General features: G+C 41.9%; 2 protein-coding genes and 1 long non-coding RNA gene across 5 annotated transcripts in view; 1 reads left to right on the plus strand and 2 right to left on the minus strand.

Moving 5' to 3' along the window:
* Positions 1-566: 566 nt before the first annotated feature.
* Positions 567-22859, minus strand: ern1 (endoplasmic reticulum to nucleus signaling 1). 2 transcript variants are annotated; one of them, XM_030736181.1, is made up of 23 exons: positions 22609-22859; positions 15798-15918; positions 13500-13533; positions 13270-13342; positions 12994-13066; positions 11866-11988; positions 10968-11069; positions 10621-10882; positions 9213-9291; positions 8675-8834; positions 8191-8306; positions 7875-8069; positions 7236-7500; positions 7065-7155; positions 6770-6959; positions 6423-6522; positions 6134-6333; positions 5592-5739; positions 3816-3943; positions 3315-3438; positions 2623-2690; positions 2105-2529; positions 567-1901 (listed from the first exon to the last, which is right to left on the minus strand). In XM_030736181.1, exons 1-23 carry the CDS (start codon positions 22684-22686, stop codon positions 1889-1891), a joined length of 3168 nt encoding a protein of 1055 aa, XP_030592041.1. In that variant the 5' UTR covers positions 22687-22859; the 3' UTR covers positions 567-1888. The 2 variants fall into 2 exon arrangements, with proteins under 2 accessions (XP_030592041.1, XP_030592040.1); XM_030736180.1 differs by having other exon boundaries at positions 567-2529.
* A 141-nt stretch (positions 22860-23000) lies between these two features.
* On the plus strand, positions 23001-23954 carry LOC115785224 (uncharacterized). The gene is made up of 4 exons (XR_004020334.1): positions 23001-23231; positions 23333-23429; positions 23641-23686; positions 23824-23954. It is a non-coding gene; the product is annotated as an uncharacterized LOC115785224 (long non-coding RNA).
* Positions 23955-25829: 1875 nt separating this feature from the next.
* The window catches only part of tex2 (testis expressed 2), a 31642-nt gene continuing 29765 nt past the window's right edge, over positions 25830-27706 (minus strand). For both annotated transcript variants that reach the window (XM_030736306.1, XM_030736307.1), the window contains one exon: positions 25830-27671. In XM_030736306.1, the coding sequence (XP_030592166.1) occupies positions 27525-27671 (147 nt within the window). In that variant the 3' untranslated portion in view covers positions 25830-27524. The remainder of the gene's footprint in view (positions 27672-27706) is intronic.

Genomic DNA, 27706 nt, shown 5'->3' on the forward strand with positions numbered 1-27706 from the left:
CCAGATGCACAGCAGTGATGAGGACTTTGAAGATACATTTTTTGGAAGCTCATCTGTCCTTCAGTTATTCACTCAGTCAAGAGTTAAAACGACTTGGTACGAGATCTAAGTCATCTTCCTTTGGATCTGCCAAAGGAGGCTGCTGAGTTGCTTGGGTCTTGGCTTAGTGAAGAAAACCCTCCTGGCTCCAAATTTTCTCTTTATAGGCATTGTGAGAACAATCTTATTCCATTCTTTGAAATGGATGACGACTTTTCCTGTTGTGTTGATGTTGAAGGTCTTTTGGAAGCAATGGTTTGTGAGTATGATGCAGACACTGCCAGCTAAAAAGCCAGCCTAAAATATATCCTACTGTCCTATTTACATTACTTTGTATTAATGCCAATTGGCTGTTATGTACAGTTAACAGAAACCGATGAAAATATGCAAATTGTGTTGGAGAAGCTCAAGTTCAACATGGAAAAAAAAAATTGATTCACACTTTGTGATAAAACTGTAGGTGATTTAATGTTCAATGGTATTTTTTAACTCAGGGTTATTATATTAGGCAACATCAACTATTTTCTGGGAAACAGCAGAACTTTTATTTTTCCTTGCAGAGCAGTTTAATTAAAATGATTGACAGCTCACTAGTTGAGTAAATTCCTCGTACCTGTACCTATGACAGCACCTTGCTGGACCATAAAAAGGTAGCATGGGTCCCACATCTTTGTGATACCTGCAGGTTTGTCTGATATTGCTAATGGTTAATTATTTTTCATCTCATCTATTCTGGACAGAGAAGCAGTGGTAGGAGAGTTAAGCACAGCAACCCAAATTATCTTTCCAACTACTTCTGCACTTTATGGCAGCAGGGCTGTGTAAAACCATTAAATCATTCACACAGTTATATGCAGCTTTATGTTAACTGTGCTGATTCTTTTGTTTGTGGTCAAATTGCTCCTTATTTGCCTTCCAGTGTTTCAAACCTTTTAATATAAGAGAGAGAGAGAGGCTGTACTCCAGCCTACTTTAATCAATGTTAACTGTATCTGTAGCTAACCCAGACAATACCAGCTGCCTGATATGCTTGCAGGTATTGGTTAAGCATGCAGTCTGTAGTTAAATATGACACACTTTCCAAATCCCTGCTTTAACATGTAGCAGGCTAAAGAACACACAAACTATCAGTATAAAAACAATAGAATTTAATGTGCAATTCATTAACTTCACTTTGACACCCCTGAAAGGTTATTATGCAAGCATTTTGCAGGCTGACTTCCAAACTCCTAATCTGACTAAACAAAAGGATTAAAAAACCTCACTGTATTCAGCGGTCACCCTGAACACCCTTTGGAGGAGTCCTCTCTTAATGAGCCAGCTCAATAGGCTTGATTGACAAAAGAGAAGCAGTCTAGCAGCAGCAGCATTAACTGGAATCAAGCACATTTAGCATAGTCAATTTTAAAACATCTGTACACATACAGCACAGTGATGTTTAAAAATTTAAAAAAAGGCACAACGGCCACATCAAGTGATTAATTCGGAATTTGGATCATTGACGACACGTCTGTACAAAAACATACATACAGTATCTGTGTAGAGAACAGGCTCACTGACACGTACACAACATTGCACAATAAAACTATCCAAGTGTCTCCCACAGAGGAGATCAGATACACTTTTTTTGGACATGCCATAATAAAATTAAAAGCTTTCTTCGCTCAGTTCAGCTACAATGAAATGTCCAACACCCGATACGGTTTCCTCACTTTTTGGCAGGGTGGCTCATGGACGGACTTGTGTTGGGTATCATTTTAATGCAGGTCAGCAGAAGGCACTTAATGCAGGATCCAGTGACTGCATCTGGTAGTGGATCCCAGGCACTGCAGGCCTGGCCATCACCAGCTCACAGCACAGTCCCCAGGAGTCCCAACCTGTTTACCCCCCCCCCCCACTCCTCTTTAAGGCAATGCTCCCATCTGAGCTGGATCCACCTGAATCCAGTCTAGTTCACACTGGCTTGTTGTCCAGTGCAGGAGTATCTGTCAGTGTGGCCATCTCAGGCTGATTGGATTCTCTTGGCCTGAGAGTTGATTCTGAGGTCTGACTGTGCGAGTCAGTCTGTGTGGACGGTGCTGCCTCTGCTGGCTGCACCGTCTGAACTGGAATATGTGACGATATGAGCTCCTGTGGTGATGACGCCACTGATTCAGCAGCTACTGTGTGACAGACCTGCACCGGCAGTGACGAATGTGTAGACTCCTGGGGTTGTAAGGAATCTGGGGGTGTGTGTGCAGGCAGGTGTTGAGTGCATGGCTCATTTTGTCTTTGTGGCCCATGGTGTGCCAACTGGGCCTGTGTTTTAACAAGCTGTTCTGCAGAGGAGTAGTAAGGCAGGAATGGTCTCTCAGGTGCACAGGTCCGCATGGCCAGGTAGGTGTGCATCAGCAGGTGGGGAAAGCGGGAGGTGAAATAGGAGACAAAGTCATCGGGGATGGAGCCCAGAGTCTCCTGTACCTCAGCAGGCAACTCTCGATAATGATGTTTCTGTTGAGGGACGGACAACCGTGAATGTGAAGGTGACAAACAGGTTCACTTTAACACAATGCGGTTTGTTATAAGAGAAAAAGAAACACTTACTTTGTTTCTCATTGCACGCAGAAGGTCTCTGACTGACCCGCCCTTATAGGAGCGAAACTTTCGCAGATCTGCCAGAGAAAGAAAAATGAGACCTCAGGCATCGATCACAAACATGAATCTTTGATCGCAGGCAAACACAGAGTCAGTGCAGAGGAAGTCCTGAAATTATTCAGCTTTTTACTTTGCACTATGAGATGAGAAGCAGCTTGGACAAAACAGAAACTATCAAAAAGGCCAAACTTTTTTTCTGTGAATGTAAAAAAACATCCAAACATGCATTTTATCTACTATTAAATATATGACACCTTTATGCTACCTACATTGTCACATTTAGATGCTTGTATTTTCCTCTCCTTCCTGTTTTTCCTGGATAACTCATGACTATCTGCACCAGTTGTTTTATTAGTCAATAAAGTTGAGTGCAGAGTTCAGAGAATCTGTTGAGGCTGTGATACTGGGTGAATGGCACTGCTGACAGGAAGTAGCAGGAGGCTTCATTAACCACACACTTGAATATTTTCTGGTAACAGGATGCTGCATGCAACTGCACATACACTGAGGCAAGCTTTAAAATGAACTAGTATTGAGTCATAGTGCAATACTGCGAGCCTAAGTTTAAATTAAAAAACTATTTTACAAGAAGAGGCTTCAGGATTTTGTATTTTGCATGTTGAGCACATTCAGTCTCGTACCGGTCTGCAGGGGCACTGTGATGTGCTCTCTCCAGTCACCCTTGACAACAGCCCGCCCCCCTCTCTCCAGCTGTCTTACAATTGGTCCGTCCAGCGGTTCCTTTTCTATTCTGTCACTCACATCCTGCAAGCAACCACAGAAACAGTCTGAATATGAGCTAATGTGGCAGGCAGATCACAAGTTATCACTGCAAATATTACTGTATTATTATTAACAAACAAAGAAACAAAACTTATCTGAGAAGCTAGTATGTCCTGTTTATTACAGTACTTGAATGTACTGGTGCTTAAATTTAGACAGCAGCTTATTAGTAAAAAAGGAAGCACAACAGATCCTACACCACTTATACAACTTTAAGGAAGTCTCAGGGTGTATACACAGACTAGACTGCAGTAGTACTATATACCAGCATTTTAAGATGTGTTTTGAGTAAGCAAGGTTTAAACCACATTTTTTACAGCATGCAGTGATATTGGCAGGCAGGGTAAAAAGAGAGTAACCTGAAAGAACTGCAGCTCTTTCTCTAGGCTCCAGAAGAAAGGATGTTTGAGAACGCTTTCAGCTGAGGGCCTCCGGTGGGGATCAACGCTCAGCATCTGCTCTATTAGATCTCTGGCTACAATATCCCCTGGTAAGACAAACATAGCAGTTCTGACATTTCTTGAAATAGAAAGAAAGAAAGAAAAAAAAAAAAAAAAAAACACACAACAGCAAATAATTAAATGATGCTGCTCATATTCAAAGACAGATTTCTACTCTGCTGGACAAAAGTTCCATCTAGCTGTGACTTCAAGGACAATGCAGCTAATTTCTATTTCCTCTACATGCTTTGCTCTTTGGAACATTGCTCATATGCCAGCAGGAGCAAATAACTACCTCCTTTAAGTCCAATAAGTTTTCAGGAGCTGTAATTCAGAGCTGACATTAAAACACTTGATAAATCTTGAGCACTCAAGTGGAAGGCTTCTGTTTTTTTTTTTTGAAAGCTGCTGACCCACCCTGTTATCATGTGACTCGTTAGGGTCACATGAGCCAAGGTATCCATTCTTTGAGGGACACAGACAGCCATCCATTTTCTTCCGCTTAAGCAGAGAAACTCAGACCTCCCTCTTCCCAGCTACCTCCTCCAACTTATTCAGGGGAACACTGAGGTGTTCTCAGGCCAGCCGAGAGACATAATCTCTCCAGCGTCTCCTGGGTCTGTCCCGGGGCCTCATCCTAGTAGGACATGCACGGAACACCTCACCCAGGAGGCATCCTAGTTAGATGACCAAACCACCTCAACTTTTTTTTTTTTTTTTTATGTGGAGGAGTAGTGGCTCTACTCCGAACCCCTCCTGGATGGCTGCACTCATCACTCCATCTTTAAAAGGGACAGGCCAGCCACTCTTCAGAGGAAGCTCATTTCCACAGCTTGTATCTGTGATCTCGTTCTTTCAGTCACTACCTTTGAACCACCCTGAAGTCCTTAACATAACCAAGGTGTGAGTGGCATTTAAATTGCCCGGGAAAGGAGCTATACCAGGGGTGGGCAACTCCAGGCCTCGAGGGCCGGTGTCCTGCATGTTTTAGATGTGTTCCTGAGCCAACGCACCTGAATCACATGTAGAAGTCATTAGCAGGACTCTGGAGAACTTGACTGCATGCTGAGGAGGTAATTCAGCCATTTGATTCAGGTGTGTTGGATCAGGGACACATCTAAAACCTGCAGGACACCAGACCTCGAGGCCTGGAATTGCCCACCCCTGAGCTATACTGTCATAGGCCACTACCTCTGTTCACTGTGGTAATTCCAGGTGGACAAACATGGCCTCCTTTACTCCTCTCTCAAACCAACTGTCTTTTATGGCCAAAATTTGAACACTTGAATCCTCAAAAGTTCTTTCTACTTTCAAGAGTAAATGCACAGCTGAGTCTTATCCTGTTGTTCTGCCATGTGTCTGCAGTGGTCTCTCCTATGTACAAGTCTGAGCACTCCTTACTGCAATGCACAGCATACACCATGCTGTTCAGCTTTTATCTGGGTTTTTTCTCCTTGGGATGAACCGGTTTTTGTCTGCAGGTTTGAAGTGCACCAGGGTGTTCTGCTCAGAAGAACCTTACCATGACTAAAAGGACTACACATACACACTTGGCAAATGTTCACAAAGTTTGAAATTCTTTTGCCTTAAAGTAAGAAACCCCAGAGGCCCTCAAATCACACAATACCTGACTTTACCCGTATTACTATTAATATAAATCTGAAGATGAAACAAAACCAGAAGTTGAGTCCTCACCATGTTTGTCACTTTGCAGATGGTCCAGACTGTATGACCCCAGTAGAATGTTTGCTTGCCTCTGCAGTGACTTGCCAAAAGGGTGGCTTCCCTGGGACACAACGTAGTAGAAGACACAACCAGCAGAGAAGATATCAACCACGCAGGTCTAGATGGGACAGAAGAAGAAAACAGGAGGTCACAACCTGGTATATAATGACACAGACAACCTTAAACACCAACATTCATCACAGTGGTTTCTTCCATTAATACAATGTGGTGTAATGTGTGTGTTTATCAGTGACCGGTAGAATAACACAGATTTAAAAACATTGTTGCTACAGCCTGGATTGGGTTTTTTTTACTCCTTTGAATTTTTTTTTGCTCCTATCAAAACCATCCAGTTCACCAAGTATTAGGTCAATTTGCATCTCTTTGCTCAAATGTTAAATTGCTTCCTTTAATAGTAACAAATGTATTTCGTCAGTAGAGACAGCACAGAGTTGACTAGCAGCAGTAAGTGCAACAACCCTGATAGAGCTGCAGAACTACCACCGACTCACCGGGTTGTCTTTACAGTCCTCACTGAGCACCTCTGGAGCGATCCAGCCTTCGGTACCGGGCACCCCGGACCTCCTACTGAAACTGTGACGGCCCACTGCTAGCTTCTTACACAAGCCAAAGTCTGAAATCATGGCACGGACCCGGCCGTGCGCATTGGGCATGGACACTAGAATATTGTGAGGTTTCAGGTCTCTGTGGACTGGAGAAAAAAAAAAGTGAGGACAAAACAAGTATATATAATAAGAATAATGAGAAGATGAAGGCTATTTTGTATTCAGTGATGAATACCGATGTTGAGAGAGTGCAGATGGGCCAGTCCAGACATGGTCTGCTGGAGGAGCATAACAGGCTCAAGTCCATGACGATTGAAATCCTTTCGCTCCACATACTAGAGATGAGAGGCAACAATCAGTACAATCCAAGAGTTATAACAATTTTATAAAAAGGCGGACACTTTGTGAAACATGACTTTTAGCATGGGAAGAAAACAAAGAAATCCCATCATGTGGTAGACTTAAATACACATAACCACATGCACACTACATGTGAGTAAGGAAACCTAAATCAAGACCTGCTGCAGTTAGAGAACTTAAACTTTTCCCATACTCCCAAAAAGTACTTCAGTCATTTATTACCTCCTGCAGGGAGGCAGCGCACAGTTCGATGGCGATGTACTGGAACTGACGGTCCCTCTCAGTGCAGAAGTAGCGGATGACGTTTGGGTGCTCGTCAGACTCCCTCAGCAGCTGAACTTCTCGGTCTGCAAAGCTGAAGCACTCTGGGAGAATCCTCTTGACTGCAACTGGACGGTTGTCAAACTGACCCCTTGTGGAGAAATGGTGAAATTACAATATTGCGATCTCAGAACATTTATTCTGTTTTACAATTTAAACAGCGCCACTGTGAATAAGCACTGGCTGGTTTACATACTTGTACACAATAGTCCCCTCAGCACCATGACCCAAGACCTCTTTGGGATGGAAAGTTATGTTGCCCACTTTGACAATACTGGAGTCCACCTCTGAAAACACAGATTTTGGTCAGTGAAAACCAGTTCATGTGCTGAACAAGCCTACAGAGTCTTAATTTCCCAACGTTTACCTCCATCTTCGTGCTCGTTGGCTGAGCTTCCCAGCTCGGACACAGACAAGTTGGAGTGGTTGGAGGCACGAGGGGTGACATTGGGGCTGCTGTGGTCTGAGCATTCAGAACGAGGGTGTGCCACCTCCAGGTAGTCACTCTCTGGAGCCAAACCCATCCCCATGTCTGCAGGGGTAAAGGGCTGCTGCCTCTGGAGCATCTCCAACCGCTCCTCCATCTGTCTCTGGAACTGCTGGTGCTGCAGCTGCTGCTGCTTCTGCACACTCTGTCGAGAGAGAAAGAGTGTGTTATGGCTCTAAGAGAAACAAAACTGTGTGAAGTTTTTAGTAGCTGTTTGATCTGACACTTTCATACGTGCAACGATTGCTGTGAACACAGCAGTTAAGTGGAAATGCTTATTGACACCTAAAAGCTATTTTAGGTGTCAATAACTTTTCACTCTGCTTTTTACTGGTGAAAAGTAATTACGTAGCAACTTGCAGGTCAAACTTTTCTCTAACCTCATATATAATACTTTTCAGAAATGAATATATTCAAAAATTAATGCTTAATTTTATGTTTTGAGAGAAACTAAAGCTAAAATTCAGTTTGAAAAAAGCTGATTTCACTGAGTTCACAGAAAGGCTTCGTGACACTTACTTTGGGGTATGTAATCACAAAGGCAACCCAGCCCGCCAAGAGGAACGTGGAGAAGATGATGGTAGCCATGTCTTTAAGCATTGAATCCACCGGGGCCTCTGAACGCATGCTCCGGCCACCGGTCCCGGGTTCTTGGATAGATGTTTCAGGGAGAGCTGAAGGAGGCCCATCATCCATACCACTGTCATTAACCTTCTACATGAAGGTAAAGAGCCACAGAAATGAGAAACAGAAAAGGATGAGTAAATTTCCACAGATTTATTAAAAATATGCATAAAAACTTAAATTAATGAATGGATGACACACTAACACAGACCTCCTCTACTTTCTTGTCAGTAGTAGGCGGGATGATGTTGGCTTGATGGCGAGGGAAGCTGTCGGGAAACTTTTCTAGAATCTTTGTGTGAGCTTCAGGGGGCGTCTCATGATGACCTGAAAAACAAAGATTTTTTTTATAAAGATCATTACTGTCATCGATCATTAGGAGACTCATGGACGTTCACCAAGAAACTAATTTCAACGATTATATTTTGTAGCCTTGTGTTTCAAAGAAAAGCCTATAATGTTCCACAATATATCCAGCAGAGGGCAGTCTCAGTTTAAAAACTTTACTGAAAGTATATGGGGATCATTTAAGGTCTTGAGCTGTAAATGTGGTGAACAGAACCCACCAATTTCCACACGTCTGCAGATAAACCAAAGGTGTGGTACCCGCTTCCTTATTGTATCAAATAAGAAAACAAAAGAAGCTAGTGCATCAGACCTAATATTACTGTCTGGTTTCCATAATGGTGCAGTACCTATGAGAAGCAGGTAATTCCTCATAAAGTTGACCTGGTTCCGCTCACGGAGCGCAGCGTTGAACTTCACACTGGTGCTGGGCGTGATGACACACTCCTTGTCTTCTTCTGACTCCTGGCTATCCGGGCCCTCCAGCATGGGGAATGTGCTGCCACGAGGCTAAGCGTGCACACACACACACACACACACACACACACACACACACACAAAAACATTTAAGCAAGTCAGAGTAATCCCACAGATTTCTCATGGGCTTACATAAGAAGACAACTCTCAAAGGAGAGTACATTACTTTGGGGAATCGGGCCTGTGAGCCAAAGTGACCCAAGCTGAGGCAAGCTAAGACAAAAACTCCTCGGCATTCCTACAAATCACTCACTAAAATGAAGACTGATTTAAAAATGAAGCAACAAGATAAACCTATGGAGGATGTTCGTTTGAATGACTGACTCAAAGCAGCTAACCTGCATGTTTTACACTCTGATCTGTCACGCAATACATATTATGTTTTACTTAAATAAACAGAAATGCACCCACCACCACAGTGACTCCATCGTGCACCAGGGAGGAAGAAGCATACAGACTGGTGGAGTATTTACCCACATACAGAGTGGCCCTGAAAAAGAAAGAAGCAGAGTCAAAATAAAATTCCTTCACAATAAGAATCCACACCACGAGAAATTTACACCCACTTCAAAGCAGTTCCCTGAAATCGCCTCTCTAAATAGGCGAAACTTTCACAGAGGATCTCGTACTGAAACCCGTTAGTTTTTTTTTTTTTTAAATCAGAAGCAGGTGTTGATACAAGATGTAAAAATAAACAGAAAGAACAGCTGAAACCAGAGGCCTGCACTACAGAACTGGCTTTTAGGTTAGCGAGGAAATGTAGTATAAACCTGGTTCAATGGTTGGTTATGCTGCAGACCCAACCTGCTTTGGAGCGAGAACAATGCATGTAAAAGCACCAGCAACCAACCAATAAATTCTCTTTTACAATAAAACAGAAGATGGTCTAAACCTTTGGTTTTCCCTGACTAGCATTTATATGCGATAAGGATCTTAAAAAGAGTCCAATTAATGCACTAAAGTCTCATACTTGAGACAGCAAGACCAGTTAACAAGCCTACACACCATCCTCTTTACTTGCCTCTAACACAGTTTAACACCACCAAGGCTGCAGCTGAAAGAGTGAAGCTAGAACTCCTTCACTGCCCATTAAAAGCACAATTAAATTTAGATCTAACTATGTCTTAATAATGTCACAATGATACGCCGTTACCTGCAAGTTCGCCATTTTTAGGATGATTTGTTTTTCTTGTTGATACTGTTCAGCTCAACTTTTGCAGCTGGTTATCTGGGGCCAGTGCTGCTTCTACGTGAACACGCTCATAGCTAGATTTGGAAAACCTCGATTGACCTCCTGAGTTGATGACCACTGTCGTGTGACTGTTGCTTTGCTTAGGATATGGTAAATGGCCTGCATTTATGTAACACTTTTAGTCTAAAAATGAGCCACACAAAGGGCTTTAAACTACAAGCCACATTCATACACCAGTAATGAAATAAAGGCAAGCTGGAGATCAAACTCCCAGCTCTTTGATTAGTGGACAGTTGCAGTTCTAGGTATGTCTAACATGCTTCATAAAACAGGCCTCAAGCCTTCTGGCAGCCTTGTTAAATATTACATGTCTAGACTCCACCGGTACGCAATCACAGGCCGCACGAATAAAAGTATATTTTGATTACACCCTCTTAGTTCTTCAGGCCTCTGTGATTCACACAGAAAATGCTCAAACATGCCTGAGAGAACTATTGGCCAATGCTTGTTTCCAGAGAGTGAATGAATCAGTTTGGCTGGTTCTAACAATATTCAGACAGAGACTGTTCTGACCTCCAGGTACCAACATGCAACTTTAGCAGCGCAGCATACAAAAGCATAATTTACATGAATTTGTTCTTGGGCTTCTTCTCCTTAGGAAATGGGTACTTCCACTGAGTGATGCGGCCAACCTCTCCGGACATGAAAGTGAGGTAGCGCAGGGTTTCCATGGCCACATTAGTATGGGGAACTTTGCGGAGGCCCTCGCGTTGCCAGATATACATGGCCACCACCGGAGAGTTATAGTTCTGGAACCACTTGATATCACCAGATTCGCTGTTCACAGTCACCACAAGGCCATCACCATTGGACACAAAATGAGCCATCTCTGAGGAAGACAAAAAACAGCAGGCATATTATAGACATGTTGCAAACTAAAGCTACAAAACATGCAGCATATCCAAGGATCTTACTGTATTTGGTGTCATCATCAGGGAGGGTGGAGGCGTAGTCGGAGTAGGTGGCATTCCAGCGCAGCTCTCTGCTCTTGGTGTCATACATTGTGATGGTATACTCTAACAGGGAGATGAACAGTAGGTGTGTATTCACAAAACAATTTTTTTTTTTTTTTGTATGCTTATGCAACCCACACAAAGTGGCTCCACAATGCAGTGGTTCACATATTTGCTCAACAAGCAAACGATCCCTAGTTTGATCCTGGGAGGAGACAAATCCCTTGGGGGATCCATCAGGAAGGGCATTCAGCATTTAAATTAAAAATAAAGAAATAAAAAATCTCCCACATCAAATATGCGGAGCTACCTGCTGTGGTGACCCCCTTTTACTAGGGAGCAGTCGAAAGTAGCTTTCAGCTTTCTTATGTAACCAACACAAATGCCAGGTTTTAGTATCAATTTCAGGTAGTAAGAATGATGTAAAGAAGTGCTCAATTTCCTCTGCAGCAGTGGGATTCACAAAAAATGGAAACGAAATGAAACAAAATTGAACTTATATGCAGTTTATTTACAAATTGAGCTTTCACCTGACACCGCGTTCAGGATTTATAGCACTTATTAAATTTGAAGGACTCCAGTTTCTTGTCTACAGCTGCAGTCACAGCTGACCCACACATTAAAGTCTGCTAGGAGAGATCTGGGGGGGGGGGGGGGGGTAGTAGTCTCTTTGAGGTAAGGTTGAAGATTAGATGAGTAGGAGGCAAACGCTAGTTTGCCAACAGTCTGGGCTTAGAGTATGCAAGACAAATAAGCTCAGCTGATTAGGTAGATTAAAAATCAACAACTAAAACAGGGTGAACTGCAGAGACGATTGTGTCATCAGTGAATCGTGCTGCTGGGCTGGTTTTGCTTTTACCTGTACGTCCCAGATAGAGAAGAGATGAAGAGGGGCAGAACATCTCAGCGAAGGATGAGGTCAGTGTTTGTTGTTTCTCACCAGTCAACAGGTCCACCACATACCACAAGTCCTGCTTTTTACCTGCACATGACCACGTAACACAATTACTAAGATCTCACCATTCAAAGTGCTCCTTGCAAAAGCAATTTCAATTTCATAATCATGTCCTACAAAACTCTTGTTACATTTTACATTTATATAATTGTAGCCGGACTTTTTATGTAGCCAATCCTGCCATTTTAATACAACTACCACCATATTTTACTACCACCGTGTGTCTGCCCACCCCAAAAGAGGCCCCCTTCTCATGAGGCTTCTTATGCTTTGTTTCTCTCTCTGAAACAAGGGTGTAGTGACAGAGAATGCAAAACGCTCAAGACATCTTTGACTCATTTAAAGAGGAAAGAAAAAAAAAAAAAAAAAGGAAACTGGCCAAGCAAAATAATATGCAGTCTTTTAAGCTTGACAGAAATGGGTGTTGCCATTCAGCAATTCTAGAAGCACATTATGGATACTTTGCCTCACCTATTTTGTCAATGCAGGGTGTGGAAGTAACACTAGTTGTTATTACAGATTAATATAAAAGCCATAAACTGAAAAATGGCCATTTAACTGAGGGAAGCCAGACAAGGAGAGGCAGCAGTTTGGCCTGATACAGTAACTTCTGCAAAATCTACTCGGCAAAACATTCATACGTGAACAAGTTTAACTAATGAGAATTTGTAACACTGTGGACCCCCAACGTGCTTTTGCTGGCTGCAGCGTCAGTTGAATGAAAACAAATGCTCGCTGATAATGACCACAGGGAGGTAAATGGCAGCCGCTTCCCTTTTTAACAATGACTCGTAGTAACCGCAGCAGATTACCTTTTCTGTACTAACTGTTGTAAATTCAAAAGAGCACAGGCTACGACAGCAGGCTGAGTGGAAAAGAAAGCTGCTGTGACATATTCTGTTAGGGCCAGACTGTGACACCAGCTGAGCTAAAACAGTTGATACACAACGACATGCACTGCACACGGCTATAGAAAAGAAAATACTGTGCATAACCAAAAGGCTCATAATTTCACTTATGGATGAGCCTTACCCATGTAAAGGATCCCATCAGAGCTGCGACAGGGAGAGGCTTGGACCAACTCAGGGATGGTGAACGGTAATTTCTGTTTAAGTAAAATGAACGAACATTAGAAAACAATATCAATCCAAAAGTCCTAAAATAATGTATAGAACAGTTTCCATTCACTCCCACAACTGCGAATTAAAATGAGACTGCTTTACTTTTAGATATTTTTTTCCTCTGAACAGAGAAGTGAGAAATAACGAGGGGGAGATTATGGTTTGTGATAAATATATTTCCTCTTACTGTGAGGCCTTCGTTGTTCTTCCCGCCCAGAGAGTACAGGCTGCCATCATTCGGGTCAGGCAGAAAGGCCGGCCTGGTTGAAAGAACAGAAATGGCAGAGGATCCCAGCTCAAGACAAGCTCAGCAGGTTGTCAGAATCATTTGCATTCACAATTGTTTGACAGTTAGGCACAAAACACGTGTGAAAAGAAAACACACACACAAAAAAAAAATTCCTCAAAGATACTTACTCTGCTACATGTGTGGGGACCTGAAGAACAGGATCTGTGAGAGAAAGATGAGAAGATGCTTGTCAGGACTGACAAGAATATCAACCAACAATGAAAAGCACTGCCAGGAGCTGTTGAGCAAGAGGATGACATTAAATTGCAGAGGACACAGAGTCCAGATGAACATGGATCCCCCCCATGGCAAACATGAAAGGCAAACAGTCATGTCAGCAAACAGCTTTGGGTGAATTAATCAAACATGTGAACTCCAACTGTTAGCACACAAAATTTGATTGTTTTAATGTGATCGCAACTGTAATATTTTCCCAGCTTATCCTGCAAACACACTGATTTACTCATTTTTTTTTTAAAGGCATGATTAATCTTTCAGGACATTTCTCACTTAAAATGTTGCCCTTTGCATTACTACTAGTGCAATAATTTGTCCTATCTGCTAGACAGCTGTTCAGCAGAAGATGAAATGAAAATGAAAATAACAGAAACATTCACATCATTTAGTTTGACAGAAACATCAAAACTGATGATTCATTTTTTTCAAAGAAACATTACTGCTGTGTTGTGGCCCAAACACTGAACCTAAGATTTTAGCTGTCATCGTTTCAATTTCTTACTCATCCCATCATTTCTAAAGTCTCTTATTTCCCTGCCATGTAGTAAAAACAAGCGAGCAGTTGCCTGAAAGAAGGGAAAATCCCTTTAAAAAGAGAAAACACTAACATGGCTCGCCACTAGAGAGAAGTTTAAAATACCAGTGTGCTTCCATAACACACAACAGCTAAAATATGAAGCCCAAACCTCCAATTTAAACTAACTAAACACACACCTCCCCGACAGTGTGAACATACAGGGTGTGGACCAGGTGGAGCTGATCTCTGTGGAGGCACCCAAAGGGGGTCAACAATGGCAGGGGCTAGACACAGGATTATATGGAGGTGCTAAATTGTATGACCATTCATTCAATGCAGTTACAGAGGGTGTGGAGCAAAGCTATTTTTTTCTATGCTATGTACAAGGATGTTATCCCCTGACTGACAAATGTGTGTTTACATAGCCAATGACAAGCAAACAGTAAGAGGACGTGTGCACATGGGAGCGCGTGGGTTGAGTTGTACAGCCGCGGTCCAGGTAAAAGATTCCTGCCTCCTCTTCATTATGTAGGATTACAGTTGCCTGACAGAAGCACAACAACAGGTGTGTGCAAAACCTGCAACAAAACTGGTGAAATTTATATTCAGTAGCTGTTCCAGAAAAACAGATGATGCGGGGGAGGCAGCTTCTGCCTCTGATTATTAACGATCTGAGTATGTGGTAGACAGGCCTTGCAGGCCCACATCTCTGCTTTTACCATTCTTAAAAATGTCAGAAAAGTATGAGAAATGTATGCAGGAAACAGGGAAAGTCTCTGATTTATTATGTCTCTCAAAATGCTGTCAAAAATGTCTTCACTATTCCTGCACCAGTTTTCCAACTATCCTTCCAGCTATCTTACCTACTGTAACTCCCAAACATGCAGTTCCTACATTAACATGGTAATCCCAGTACACGTGAACGCTGAACGGCAAAGTTGCTTACCCTGGCCCACTCTGACCTTGATTACAGGCTATATTTGCCCCTCTCACAGTTAATAATTAACCAGTTTTCATGCGTAACGGAGCCTTTCGCATCGGTCTCTTCAGGTGAGGACTGAAAACAGGATTCAACCCCGGAAAACAATGGCTGTCAATAATTGGCAATACAAGTTACAGGTACAGCTGTCTCTGGTTATAGTTTGCTCACATAGTTATAGACATTACTGATTTAAAAAATAAACCCTAGACAGCATAAGACAATTTCAATAGCCTGGTTTAAATATTGCCTAATATTCAGAGTGATAGCACAGTTAGCTCCTTGGGTTACAGTGCTGACAGAGCGCACAACCTTGCACTCATGAAAAAAGGAAAGAAAACACTAGAGTATTGTAAATAAAAGGCCAGTTTAAGAGGAAAATGTACAATTAAGCTAAAAAAAAAAAAAAAAAAAAGCAGATGTTTCACCTTTAGCTCATATTTTGCTAAATTACAAGTCTTACTGTTGTTTCGTTGTATAGCCCACATGACAAAAATTAGCATTGGAAATAAAATAAACCTGAGGCACCTCTTTGTGATAATTCTTCTCAAAAGCAGTGGGATACATTGTTTTCCCTGTGGCAGCAGGGGGAAAAAAACAGCACTTTACTTGTGTTGAACACAGAAGTGTGCAGAGAGAAAAACAAAGCATACAAACAAAGACGCAAACTTGACTCCAGTCCTCTCCTCTTACCTTCTTTTAGAGTCCATTTAATAGTCCCTGATGTCTTGCTAACAGCGTGCAGGTTTCCGTCCAAGGTGGACACAAAGAGCAGGCTTTCAGGAAGGGACACTGTGCTGCCACTGCAAAGCCCCTATAAAGAGCACAAACACAGCATTTTAAAACAAGTTATTTATGACAGAAGCTAATCCAAATTATCACATTTGCAAGTTAAAAATCAAACGCCGAGAAAAAGCCATGTGCCTCATTTGCAGTCGGACATTAACACACACGGCTGAAGCAAGCATTAGTAAAACGTTGAAATTGTTTACACTGCAATACGAAAGCTTCTGATGGAAGAAAATGTTACACCTTCAAAAAGATGTTTTCATCATCACCCTGCAATAACTAGCCTTTGCGAGAAGTTGTGTGGCAGCTGCTTGCCCCAGGGAGTATGCCACCCTGGACTGCTTTACAAAATTCAATGAACTTCAAATCAATACAGCAGAAGTAGTAATAAGAAGCGGGCTGACAGGTTGGATTTTTTTTGGGGGGGGGGGGCTACTGGATGAGCTCTAATGGCTTTTTCATGCTTTTGTGTCAGTCCTACAGAGAGCCTACAGAAGCTTTGCAGTGTTGCAAACAACCGGTCTCTGGGCTACTTTTGTGCTGTTGTTGGTCCTCCAGCCAGCCGCGGAGAAGAGCACAGTTAAAAGAGCTACTGAGAATCGGATCGTTACAAACAATGAGAAGTGTTCACTGAAGCCACTCCCTGTGCTTTTCAGGCTATTTTTAATGATCTCTGATGTTTATTTACAGTGAACTCTGCTGCTGCTCACTTTCCTGTTCTGGCCAACTTACCAGCCAGTGTTCGACCTACACGTTCAGCGAGGTGCTGTCGGTTTTTCTGACATAAGCATGTTTGTGAAGGTTGCCTCAGCGTAGGCTCTGGGTTTAAACAGAAACAAACGCAGTGCCACAAAATAAGCTTAATACCCTTTTCCCACCAAGGGTCAACAGTGGCAGCAACACTTTGCTGGTTTAGAACCAACTAATGCCCTTTGTCAGGGGCTGACTACAAGAATATCTTAATTAAAAAACAAAACAAAAAAAAACCCAGCTTCAACATGGACCTGATGGAAGGTTTTAGGAGCATATGGAAAGCTGATGAGGTCTTCATTTGTATCATTTTCTTGCCAGTCAGTGTTTTAATACTTATAACTGGCAGTGGAAACTTGGTGGAACAATCATCGGCATGTGGCTGAGTGTGTGGGCATTTCACCTTTATGGTCATGCAGCCCCACAGCATGGGAACTCGATTTTGGACTCAAAGTTCACTATGTTTTTGTCTAATGTGCAAAAATGACGATGAACCACTTGTCTAGCAGTGATGAGGTTTGAGGCTTGTGTACTGATTGTGGAAGCTGGGGGGCTGAAGTGCTCTTCAGCCAGACACAAACTGCCAGAACATATCAGTCAGAGCTGTGTGTGTGGGTTGGTGAGTCAGTTATGGTGGAATCTTTTTCTATAATACCATTTATAAATGTAAATCATACAAACTCTTATCGTTCTGGTGAACTGATATCTCAGTGCATGCTACCAGAAGTCAGTACCCACCGGTTGAAGATGCTGAGAAAGATGACTGCAAGCGGTGAGGCTGTGTGCACTCAGAAAGTTGTGGCTAGAGAGATTAACATGTCAAACTGACACTGATGATGTGTCAGTGTCTGAAGCAGCATCAAGGGTCATCACTGCCTGTTTACAGACAACTGTTAACTCGTTATCTATGCAGCTATTATACAAACAACACAATGACCTCTATCAGCAGCAGGCATGCTTTTCTTTCATACTTTTTAAAAAGAAAACAACCACATACTAAATACTCAGATGAAACGAAAAACAGAGGCAGCCAAGCCTCCAAGAAAGCAAATGGAACTGTAAATGGACTTAAAGGGTTTTCTTTGGTCTACTTGCAAACAGATTTTGCAATGGATCAACTCAGAAGAGCGCTTCAGCGTCCCTCTGCACAGATGACTAGTAGGCTGACGAGCCATACGGCCCCCATTCCTTTCAGAACCTTTTACTCCTACTCAGAAATATGTGGCACCAGAACAGACATGGGGTCAGTACATGAAAGAAGTAGCCAGTATACAAAGAGGCGACAAACTGCGACGCACAGAGAGGAAAATGCAGAGAAAGTAAAATGAAAAGAAGATGCAGTTAAAACAACTGAACCCACAAACCCATAACAGCAGCAAAGCAATCCAGCCTCATGACTTGGCTTATGCCAGAATTAACAACACTGTGGGTGAAGACTGCTCCAGTCACCCACTAAGGAATGCTAAAAACTCTGCTCTTGGCATCAGTAACACAGGAAGAAATCCAGCAGAGGTGCACTGACTGGTCTCCCCACCACAGAAAACGGCACAAACTCAATCTGATCTGCGAGTGTTTAAATAAGACATTTTCAACAATTACAGTCCCGCTCAAAGGAATCTTAAAAATAAAGTACAGGTCACTGGAAGGAGCTTTTTTGGTTAAACAAAATAATAAAATAAACAGCAGTGCATCCCACACTTTATCTAAGAGTTACATGTCTGTGTTGGTCTGTAATCACAGCTCCAAAACATCTAGTTTGCAGTGCTGTAATGCTCAGCTTCTCTGTGTGCTTCAAATAATATAAAAAAAAAATATTGAGCAAAACTTACTTTAACTGAACTTATTGCAACAAAGGAAAGAGAGCAGAACTGACCGTTTTATACAATGACTAACAGGGCTGGGAAATAGAGGAAACAGCAGCTGCTATGCTGTGGCGTCAGCATTATAAAGCAGGCAGATAAAATAACTGTTTATTACATATTAAATTTTGGCGCAACATGGCAATACATAGTTGCATTGCTGGGCAGGTGAACGTCAGGCTGCTTTGGATCAGCGCAGAATCTGACATATCCAAGACTGATCTCTAGTTTTAGGCTTATCTGTTATAGATGCATCTGTATATTCTTGGCCACTGGTTTCAATTGTTTTCTTCTTATAGCAGCACTCAGTTAAAGTATCTCTACCTTCCACAAAGCCTACCATCTGGCACAGACAAGAAGCTCTCATATGTGCTGCTGATAAGAGGGGAGACACAAAGGAGTGTATTCCCCCACTTTTAAGCATGAAGAGAAAAACAGTGCAAGCTACACTAGTGGGAGAGCACCAAATCACAGTTAAGCTCCAAATTTTGCCACATTAAAATGCTCACTTCCTTCTTCTTGTGAATCATTTGGCTTAAAAACAAAAATGGGAAGACACTAGCACGCTTTAATAGGCTGGGCATAAACCAAGGCCAAACAAAGCCTGAAAGTTTCACACTATCTACATAAAGAAACCGTGTCCTTCTATATTTGCCCACAAATCCCCTGCTGCCATCATATACAAGCATTTGTGTCAACAAAGTGCATCTGTGACAGTTCCCACTGGGCGCTGAACTCACGAGAAAAATCATAACTAATCTGGTTTTAGGCCCCCTGTAACCTTTACCGGCGCTCTTGGTTTCGCAAACAAATAAGCCTCCAAACATCTGTTAGCCTCTTAGTTTTGGACGCACACTGATATTCATCAGCTGGTGGATATTCTACAGCATTCGGTTTCAGGGACATCTGCCTGACAGTGCCTGGCTGCTCCCCATGACTGAGGTTGTAAGATATAAAGCACTCTATAAGTTAGGGGTGAAACATTGGTGCATTTCCTCATTCTTTCTTTGTAATAGAGAAATGTAAGTTTATTGCACAATAGCGTTACATAATACTACTAGACTGGGTGAAACCAAACTCTTGGCTCGTTTTAAGATCATCTCTTCCCTCTGCAATGAGGCTGGACGTGGCTTAAAGGGACACAGACAGACTACAGCGCTTAACGGCGTTGCTGTCAGCAGTCAGTGGAGTGTCAACAGTGCTTCACAGTCTGTTGCTTGCCAGACCAACCTGAACACAGGACCGGCTGTAATTGGCAGCTTTCCTGCTGAGTGTAAACAAAGCACTCTGATAGTACGTTACATGCATTACCCCCCCCCCCCCCCCCCCCCCCCACATCTGATTAGATGCTGAAGGAATACATCACTAACTAATAGACCGGGTTTCAAACCCAGCTGCTTTTTGTTCCTCCATTCCTTCTTAGAGCCAGAGTCAGAGGACTAAAGTCACGGTGGCAACACGAGGTTTGGGGACTGAGGGAGCTCTAAAAACTCTTTCACCACTCTGTTTGGGTTGATGTACACATGAAATGCCTGGCACACTAAGAGAAACCATGGCTTGTTCCTTTTAGCATCATCATCCTAATAGTTTAGAGCAATAGACCATGGAGGGACTACACAGCCATGTGTGCAGCTGTAGTCATCTGTTTGGCTGTCTGAGTAAAGGGTACATGAAACAGGCTTTATTATCTGACCTGTCAGGCAATTATGTGATTACAGAGAGGTGCATTAGGGGCCAAAGAATAATAAAGACTTTCTAAAGCAGGGCTGACAAAGGCAGTGAAGTATAACAGAATATTTAGGGTTTTTTTCCTAAATAAAAACATTGGTGGAAGCTGTGCTGTGAAGCAGGCGCTTTTGGGTCACATATGTACAAAGGGGTTCTGTGAATATAAAATACAAATTATATTTAAATTGAATTATATAAGATAAATAATAATAGAACGGGAACAAAGTCCATGAAGGGTATTAGGAATTTCCTATCACCAGACAAAATTTATATTTCTGCATGAAATTACTTTATAAAAATTATTTTTTTATACTTAACTTTCTGATAAATAACCTCTGCCAGTCCTACTATCAGCTTGTGTGCAGCAATAAGCTGTGTTTGCAGTTTGCTTTGGTGCAGGAAGCAAAAAGAAAAACACAGGAACCAACAAAAAAAAAGATCACACATTTGGTTACTTGTTATGGGACATGAAGTGCTGCAACAGCAAGTTCAAGTCAATAAAAATATGTCAAATATGAAAGCCATTTATGGTAATGACAAAACCATTGCATTAAGGACATCTTGGTATTCTAGACATAAAAGTAGCACTTTGGAGCTGTGTAACAAAGAGAGGTCTGAGGAAGTCTGAATTTTAAAAAAATAAGATACATAACCTATGCCACAAGAAAATTAATATAGGTCACTGAAGAGAGTTTTTCTTGCTTTCCATGGTGTTATTTCAGAATGAAAGATGCCACGTCGGCTCTCGATCGGGCCCACTCACTCAAAGTGGAGTCAATCCACTGCTGTGATAAAAGGCTCTCATCTTATTCTGTTTATTTTATTCTATTTTTTAAACAAATCTAAATCTTGTCTCCATACAGGAAAAAAAATTGTAAATAAAATGCTGTCACTGTGAGCAAACAATCAGAAATACGACAACTGGGGCAACACTGTTGTCTAAAGTCAGTTAAAAGTACTAAATTTCATATAGTGTTCATTATAAACAGCCTGCATGAGTGTAAGGTGAGGCATGAGCATAACAAAGTGCATCTAAAAACAAATATTACAAGCAGCTGAAACAGCAGGCCTTTAGTCACAGATGTCCTTCATTCAATGGAAAATCAGCTGACCTTAAAACTGTGAAGAGGAAAGAGTGAAAGAGATATATTCGGCCTTTTCTCTGACAATATTACATTTGTATCTACCACTCACACACACACACACACACTTACTTCAGTCACAATCTATAGATAGCCTATCATCTGTCAGCCTCACAGACCATCTAACTGGCTAAGAGAAGAACCCGAGACATGATAGGGGATTATAAAGCTAGTTTAATCTCCTGCTTAGCTGAACTGGTTTAGTAACTTGGTACTGAAGGGTCTCTGCCTCGAGCCTTTTACTCTGGGATCTGGCTCAGTTTCAGGAGCTTAGCAATATGGGAAAGTTGAAGATGGGCTAGGTGTTGGTAGATAATAGAGACGGTCGCCACAGGGGTTTTGGTCAGAACTAAAAGAAAGCCCAGATCCAATTGCAGCTTTTCAAAGCTTTTGTGAGAAGCCTATCTTCTGAAAAAGAAAAAAAAAAAAGAAAAAGAAAAGATATCTGATAATAATACATTGTAGCAATCACTTCCAGAGTTTTTGATTCGTGTATATTCTACTTATTGTGTCAAGGTTGTGCAGAACAATGCCATGCTTTGGCTTAAAAACCACAGAATGAGCAGACTTACTGTAGCCACCTCTCACTACCTCGAACTGAGCTTCTAATTGTAATATCTGATCTGTCTCCAGTGTTTGGAGAATATTTACTCAAGCCTTCACATTGTGCTGCCTGGTTTGTCACCTTTGCAACTCAAAAAAAAAACTAAAGTGATTATTAATGCTAGTGATGTGGATGTGAAGGGGCAGGATGTGTACTGAGGTTTGTAAAAGATGCTGCGTGTTAACTTATCAACAAACCACAACACGCTTACAAATCTTGTTTTGTTTTAAGGAGCAAATGAAGACTTATATCGTTTATACGTCCGTACACGTTCATTTTTCGTTGTCTCGTGTATGTTAGGTCTTTTAAGATCATACAAATGTCGATAGCTTTTTTCTTCCTTTGCGAAACGGGTCTAAAGAGGTGAAAATGGAAATTACCTGCCAGTAAAGTTGATTTTTGAGCTTTTTTTTTTTTTTAGCCGAGTAGCTAACATCTGTGTTAGCTCACTTCTGTCATGTTAGGACAACACTAAACACACAGAGAAGCTTCAGGGTACGCTGAATGACAACACTTGAACTTTCTGCGGTGACATCTGCGGGTAGAAATGCCTGCCCACATTAATTTCAAAGGTGTAATTTTGCTGGCAATATCTGCCAAGTTCAGCTAGCTTATCCAGCTAGCTCTCTTACCTTTTGTGGGAGACCAGCGTAGCTAAGCAGGGCTAAAATGCACCACACCAGGGCCCGACTGCTCACCGTCCAGTCCATATTCTCTGGTCTCAAACCGGGATAGACAGCTGGGATGGTCCGAGCGACCGCAGACTACATAGAAACCGCTTTCGGGCTTGCAGGCAGGTGTTATAAACAGTTTTATAAATGTCGCAACATTGAAGGAATTGAGGCAGCAGCACTGGATGCGACGTTTGAGGTGCCTCTTCCTGAAATGAAAACCGTGGGGGTTGGACTTTGGGATAGATATCCACACGAGTGGAGGAGGGGAGATTCAGAGAGTCTCTGAACCAATGAGAAAAACGCCACAGAGACCGGATGTGGTATAAAATAGTTCCGGGGGACATTTTCTACCGAAGTTTGTAGGTAGTGTGGAAGCATGCGTTTTGTGGTTGCGCAAGCGGCCCGCGAAATGGTTGTTTTTAATTTATTTCTGCCGTTATTTTTATGCGTGTTTTTTAGTTATTATTATACTTGAGTGCAAGCACGTATGTGATGGAAGGGTGTGAAATTGTACTAAACGAGGGGCTGCACGTTGGAGCAGCGTGACTGGACTAGGCCGCATGTGCAGGGAAAAGGTGAAGGTAAGACTTTACAAACCTTTTTCCTAACATGAAATTACAAAATCCATCGGTGTCCCTCCCCCGTTTTTAACCCAGTGTTTTTGCCCCCCCTTTAACAAAAGGCTGCTGACAAAATCGGATGGATGGGGTGTTTTCTGCACGTCCACACGTGGACAGGGTGGTGACATGGACCGCCACGTCCAGCAGTACTTCAAGATGGTGAGGATGAAGTCTCAAGTATTTGGCGGGGCTGCTTTCATCTTTTTGGTTAATGATGATGATTTTTTTGTGCGTTAGACTTCTGATGTGAAAATGAAGTCAACATTCAAAACTGAGTTACCTCATCAACACTATTCTGTTTTGCAATCAAATGATCAAACCCACTCAAACCTTTTTTTTTTTTTTTTTTCCTTCTTTGTCATCTTCGCAGAGGGGCTGCACCATCAGTGTGGGTGGATGTCCAGGATAACTGCACAGTAAGTAACTTGAAAAAAATTTAGAGCATTTTAATGGTATGAGTGATAGACTTCTGAAAAATACTGAAGATAACCTTGATCTAACATAGCAGATGTCAACTGTTTTTAATAACTGAGCTCATTCATGTTTTCTTCAGGGATGAGCCTATATTGCTCAAGAAGTGGACCCCAGCCTTGAAGTTAGTGACTCGGATGATCATGTGTGCCCCCCCCCTTTTCCCTCCCGTTCTTTGTCCTAAAATGAGAATAAAGCCTTTTTTTTCCCCCATACAAACTGACTGCATTGTGATAATTCCACCTATATTTGGGCACTTTTCTGGACCTGGCTGGCCTCTTCCGTGACCATGCACATGGGTCAAGAGCAGTGCAAGATCATATCATGTCTTGTCATAACTGGGGTTTCTTGGCCTTAATTTACCAAGTCTCTCTTTTAAAGCAAGACACACTCAATGGGGTTCAGCTAAAGTGTTAAGTGCAAAAAAATGCAACATGTTGAGATTTTAACACTAATTTTACTACACAAGTCAGAACTATTAATCAAAAAAAAATGCAGCCTGCCAAGTATCTAAATATGTATCCATATCCTATTAAAGGAGTCACTGGACCTGCAATACAGTGTGCCGATTATGTTATTGGCAACTCCTTTGTTTCGATTGTTATTACGACTCCTTTTGCCAGATTGGATCACGTGACTGAGAACCGTGTGTAATTTAAGAGCTGCAACAGTTGGTTAACTGCTAGGAAATCTTAAGTTCTCAACCTGAGTTTTAGTCCCTTGTTTTTCCTATGTGTACTGTGATTTCCTCTTCCCCAGATGTGAGTAGAATAGGCAAGGAAGAAACATTTAAAAACAAGACCTCTTTGTTTTCTGCAGAGACGTTGGTAATGATGTGGCACACCTGCATCATAATTTTATGGCCTAACTACAATATTTTATCTCAGATGGCATATATCTACAAGTGTGCATTGCACTATTGATATTTAGTTAATTTAAATGTGAGTTTAAAAAATTGGAAATTCTAAAGGGCAGAAAGTTTGTGTACTTTTATCTTGAACAGAACTACAAAGAAATGCTTTGGTGTTTCACTCCACTACATCACGTGTATAAACGCACAGTTGATTTGAAAATTTATTGTGAAAACCGCTCACAATGTATATAAGATTTAAAAACCTAAAAAAATAATGGTATACATACACTCACCTGGGATTTTATTAGGTACACCTTACTAGTACTGGGCTCAGAACTGCCTTAATTCTTCATGGAACAGATTCAACAAGGAGTTGGAAACATTCCTCAGAAATTTTGGTCCGTGTTGACATGTTATTGTCACACAGTTGCTGCACATCCATGATGTGAAGCTCCCACCACATACCCAAAGTGGTCAAATGGATTGAGATCTGGTGACTTTGGAGGCTGTTTTACTACAGTGTCATGTTTTTAAAAAAAAAAAAAAAAAACACTCCCTGGTCTGATGAGTTTTGATCAAAACTCATCAGACCAGGGAGTGTTTTTCAGCCTTTCCCAATTTTAGTGAGCCCGTGGGAATTGTAGCCTCAGTTTGTTGTTCATAGCTGACAGGAATGTCACCCAGTGTGGTCTGCTTCTGCAGCCCATATGCTTTAAGGTGTAATCAGATGCTCTTCTGCATACCTTGGTTGTAATGAGTGGCTGTTTGAGTTCCTGTTGCCTTCCTATCTGCTTGAAGCAGTCTGGCCGTTCCCTTCTAACACTGAAAAGGCATTTTCACCCAGAGAACTGCTGCTCACTGAATATTTCCTTTTTGTCAGACCATTCCCTCTAAACCCTAGAGATGGCTGTGCAGGAAAATCCCAGTAGATACCAGCCCGTCTGGCACCAACAACCACGCCACGTGCAAAGTCACTTAAATCACCTTTCTTCCCCCATTCTGATGATCAGTTTGAATTTCAGCAGGTCAGCTCGACCTACTGAACTCTGACTAAATGCACTGCGTTGGCGCCATGTGATTGAACAGGTGTACCTAATGAAGTGGTAATGAGTGTAAATGGATGTCTTCAGCTGAGAATCTGGCTTTACCTTCTAATTCCTCATCTCTTCTGTTAGAACCACAAAGCCGTACGTACTCTTTCCAAGCAAAATGTTTTATTGATCCACAATGATCGGAACCGTAACATTCTGCGACATCACTGACCACAACAGCAATGTTTGATATTTTCTTCACTGTGCAAATAAACAACACCGAAATGTGAAAACAAAAAGGGCATGTCTTAACAGACACAGCAATGGCACAAAGACATTTCTTTTTTTCTATCCTCAACTGATGCAAGAAACATGGTGGCTCACTATGGAGGAATGTTTAATTACTTTAAAGGCACTTTCTGCCTCATACACTTGTCAACACACACACACACACACGTCTGAACATAAAACATATAAAGTAAAAGTCACCCGTAAAGCAGACGGGTGTCTTGGCAGATTACAAAGATCCTGCAGTTCTAGTGTACGTTGTATTGTTCCTCTTTAATGTGTGCAACAGTAGACAGAAAAAAAAAAAAAGAATTCAACAGAAATGGAGCATTCATTAGCTGGATGTCTGCTGAGAGCATTAAATAATATGGCTAATATCCAGTATGTTATTGATTCAAATAAAACAGCAAGAGTGGATGTCCCCGCTCTTTTAACTACACATTTCTGAGTTTATTCGTTTCCATTTGACTAAAACGATTTCAGCCTCCTGCTCATTAAAATCACTCCCTGCAGAATATTTCTCTGTCTTCTGACTTCCTGTTTACCTCACACACACACACACACACACACACACACTCCCCTTATTTTTCTCTCTTTTAAATCAGACTGAAAGATTGCTTTGGCAATAAAAAATAGAAAATTATTACTTTTTGTCAACTCTGAATAGAACACGAAAAGAGCGCTTGAAACGTGTCGCTTAGAAGCACGTTTTCAGTGAATGAGCTATTCCAGCTATGGAGCTGCATTCCTATGTTTACATTCAACAGACCTAGGCAATGGTTCGCTGTTTGCAGATGTATTTCAATTCACACGACCCCTCTAAAGCCAGTTTTAGCTGTAATTCCTATGACACAGTTAAACGCACACAAGGCCGTAAGATACGACAGTCCTTAACTCTAAAACAGACCCAGTGTCTTTTATGGACACAGTGCCGTTGATTGGTTTGCATATAAGTGCCAGGCAGCTGGCACAGGCAGCACTGTGAATGGATGATAAATGTGTCTTGATATCCGCTGTGAAATGTGTAATAACAGGTGCTGTTGGGGGGGGGGTTCTCAGCAAAATCATCTCCAAATTTAAAGGAATATTCTGTCAGCTGTTTGATCGCTCACATATACACGCTCTTCATTAGTGACCTCAAGAGTTCTCAGAGAGTTATAGCAACAATAAACCAGTCAATTAGAAATGTCACATAAAAGGTTTCCACTGTACAACTATCATGTTTGGTGCAGCTGTACATCACAGGTATTATGGTTCCTCCGGTTGGATCAGATGGCTATTTGTCAATCCACCGTGGTGCACACTTGTTGAACAGTTTCAACAGTTCCCAAAAAAAAAAAAAAAAAAAATCGTATTTCATCAGAGTGAATCATAATATTTGATGTCACACTAAAACTGTGTGAATGGTCGGCAATCCGTGAGTCACTATCCTCTCTGCTCTGTTGCTTTTAGTAGCCAGAAATGAGTAGATTTCTGATCGTTTAGAGCGCACACTTCATGAGAGGGTATGGACTGGTGCGACAGCAGGGCAGGAGTAGGGGTAAAAATATTGGAGGGGCAGCCGAGCCCATTGCTGCGATTAAAAACTGTCCACCTCAACCCGGCGTGCCTTCACATGTCGGAGACATCAGATTCAGGTTCTGGATCCTTCAAGGCATCATTTGTCACAGTAAACAAGTTGGCATTTGAGCGCATATCCATGGCAGAGTGCATTATGGGTAGCCACACATCATCCATGTTTGGCATCACAAATATTTTCTGTGAGAAGATAAGTAGAAGAAAAAGCAAAGATT

Source organism: Archocentrus centrarchus, chromosome 8, assembly GCF_007364275.1.
Source record: "Archocentrus centrarchus isolate MPI-CPG fArcCen1 chromosome 8, fArcCen1, whole genome shotgun sequence".
In the NCBI taxonomy this organism is placed as follows: domain Eukaryota; kingdom Metazoa; phylum Chordata; class Actinopteri; order Cichliformes; family Cichlidae; genus Archocentrus; species Archocentrus centrarchus.

Coding starts and splice junctions, on each gene's coding strand:
- ern1 (XM_030736180.1), bottom strand. CDS start 22,686: ATGGACTGGACGGTGAGCAGTCGGGCCCTGGTGTGGTGCATTTTAGCC. Junction 6,523..6,769: donor GCGCTGCCTCCCTGCAGGAG/GTAATAAATGAC, acceptor TCTCATCTCTAG/TATGTGGAGCGAAAGGATTT. Junction 3,439..3,815: donor AAGAGCTGCAGTTCTTTCAG/GTTACTCTCTTT, acceptor GGTTGCTTGCAG/GATGTGAGTGACAGAATAGA.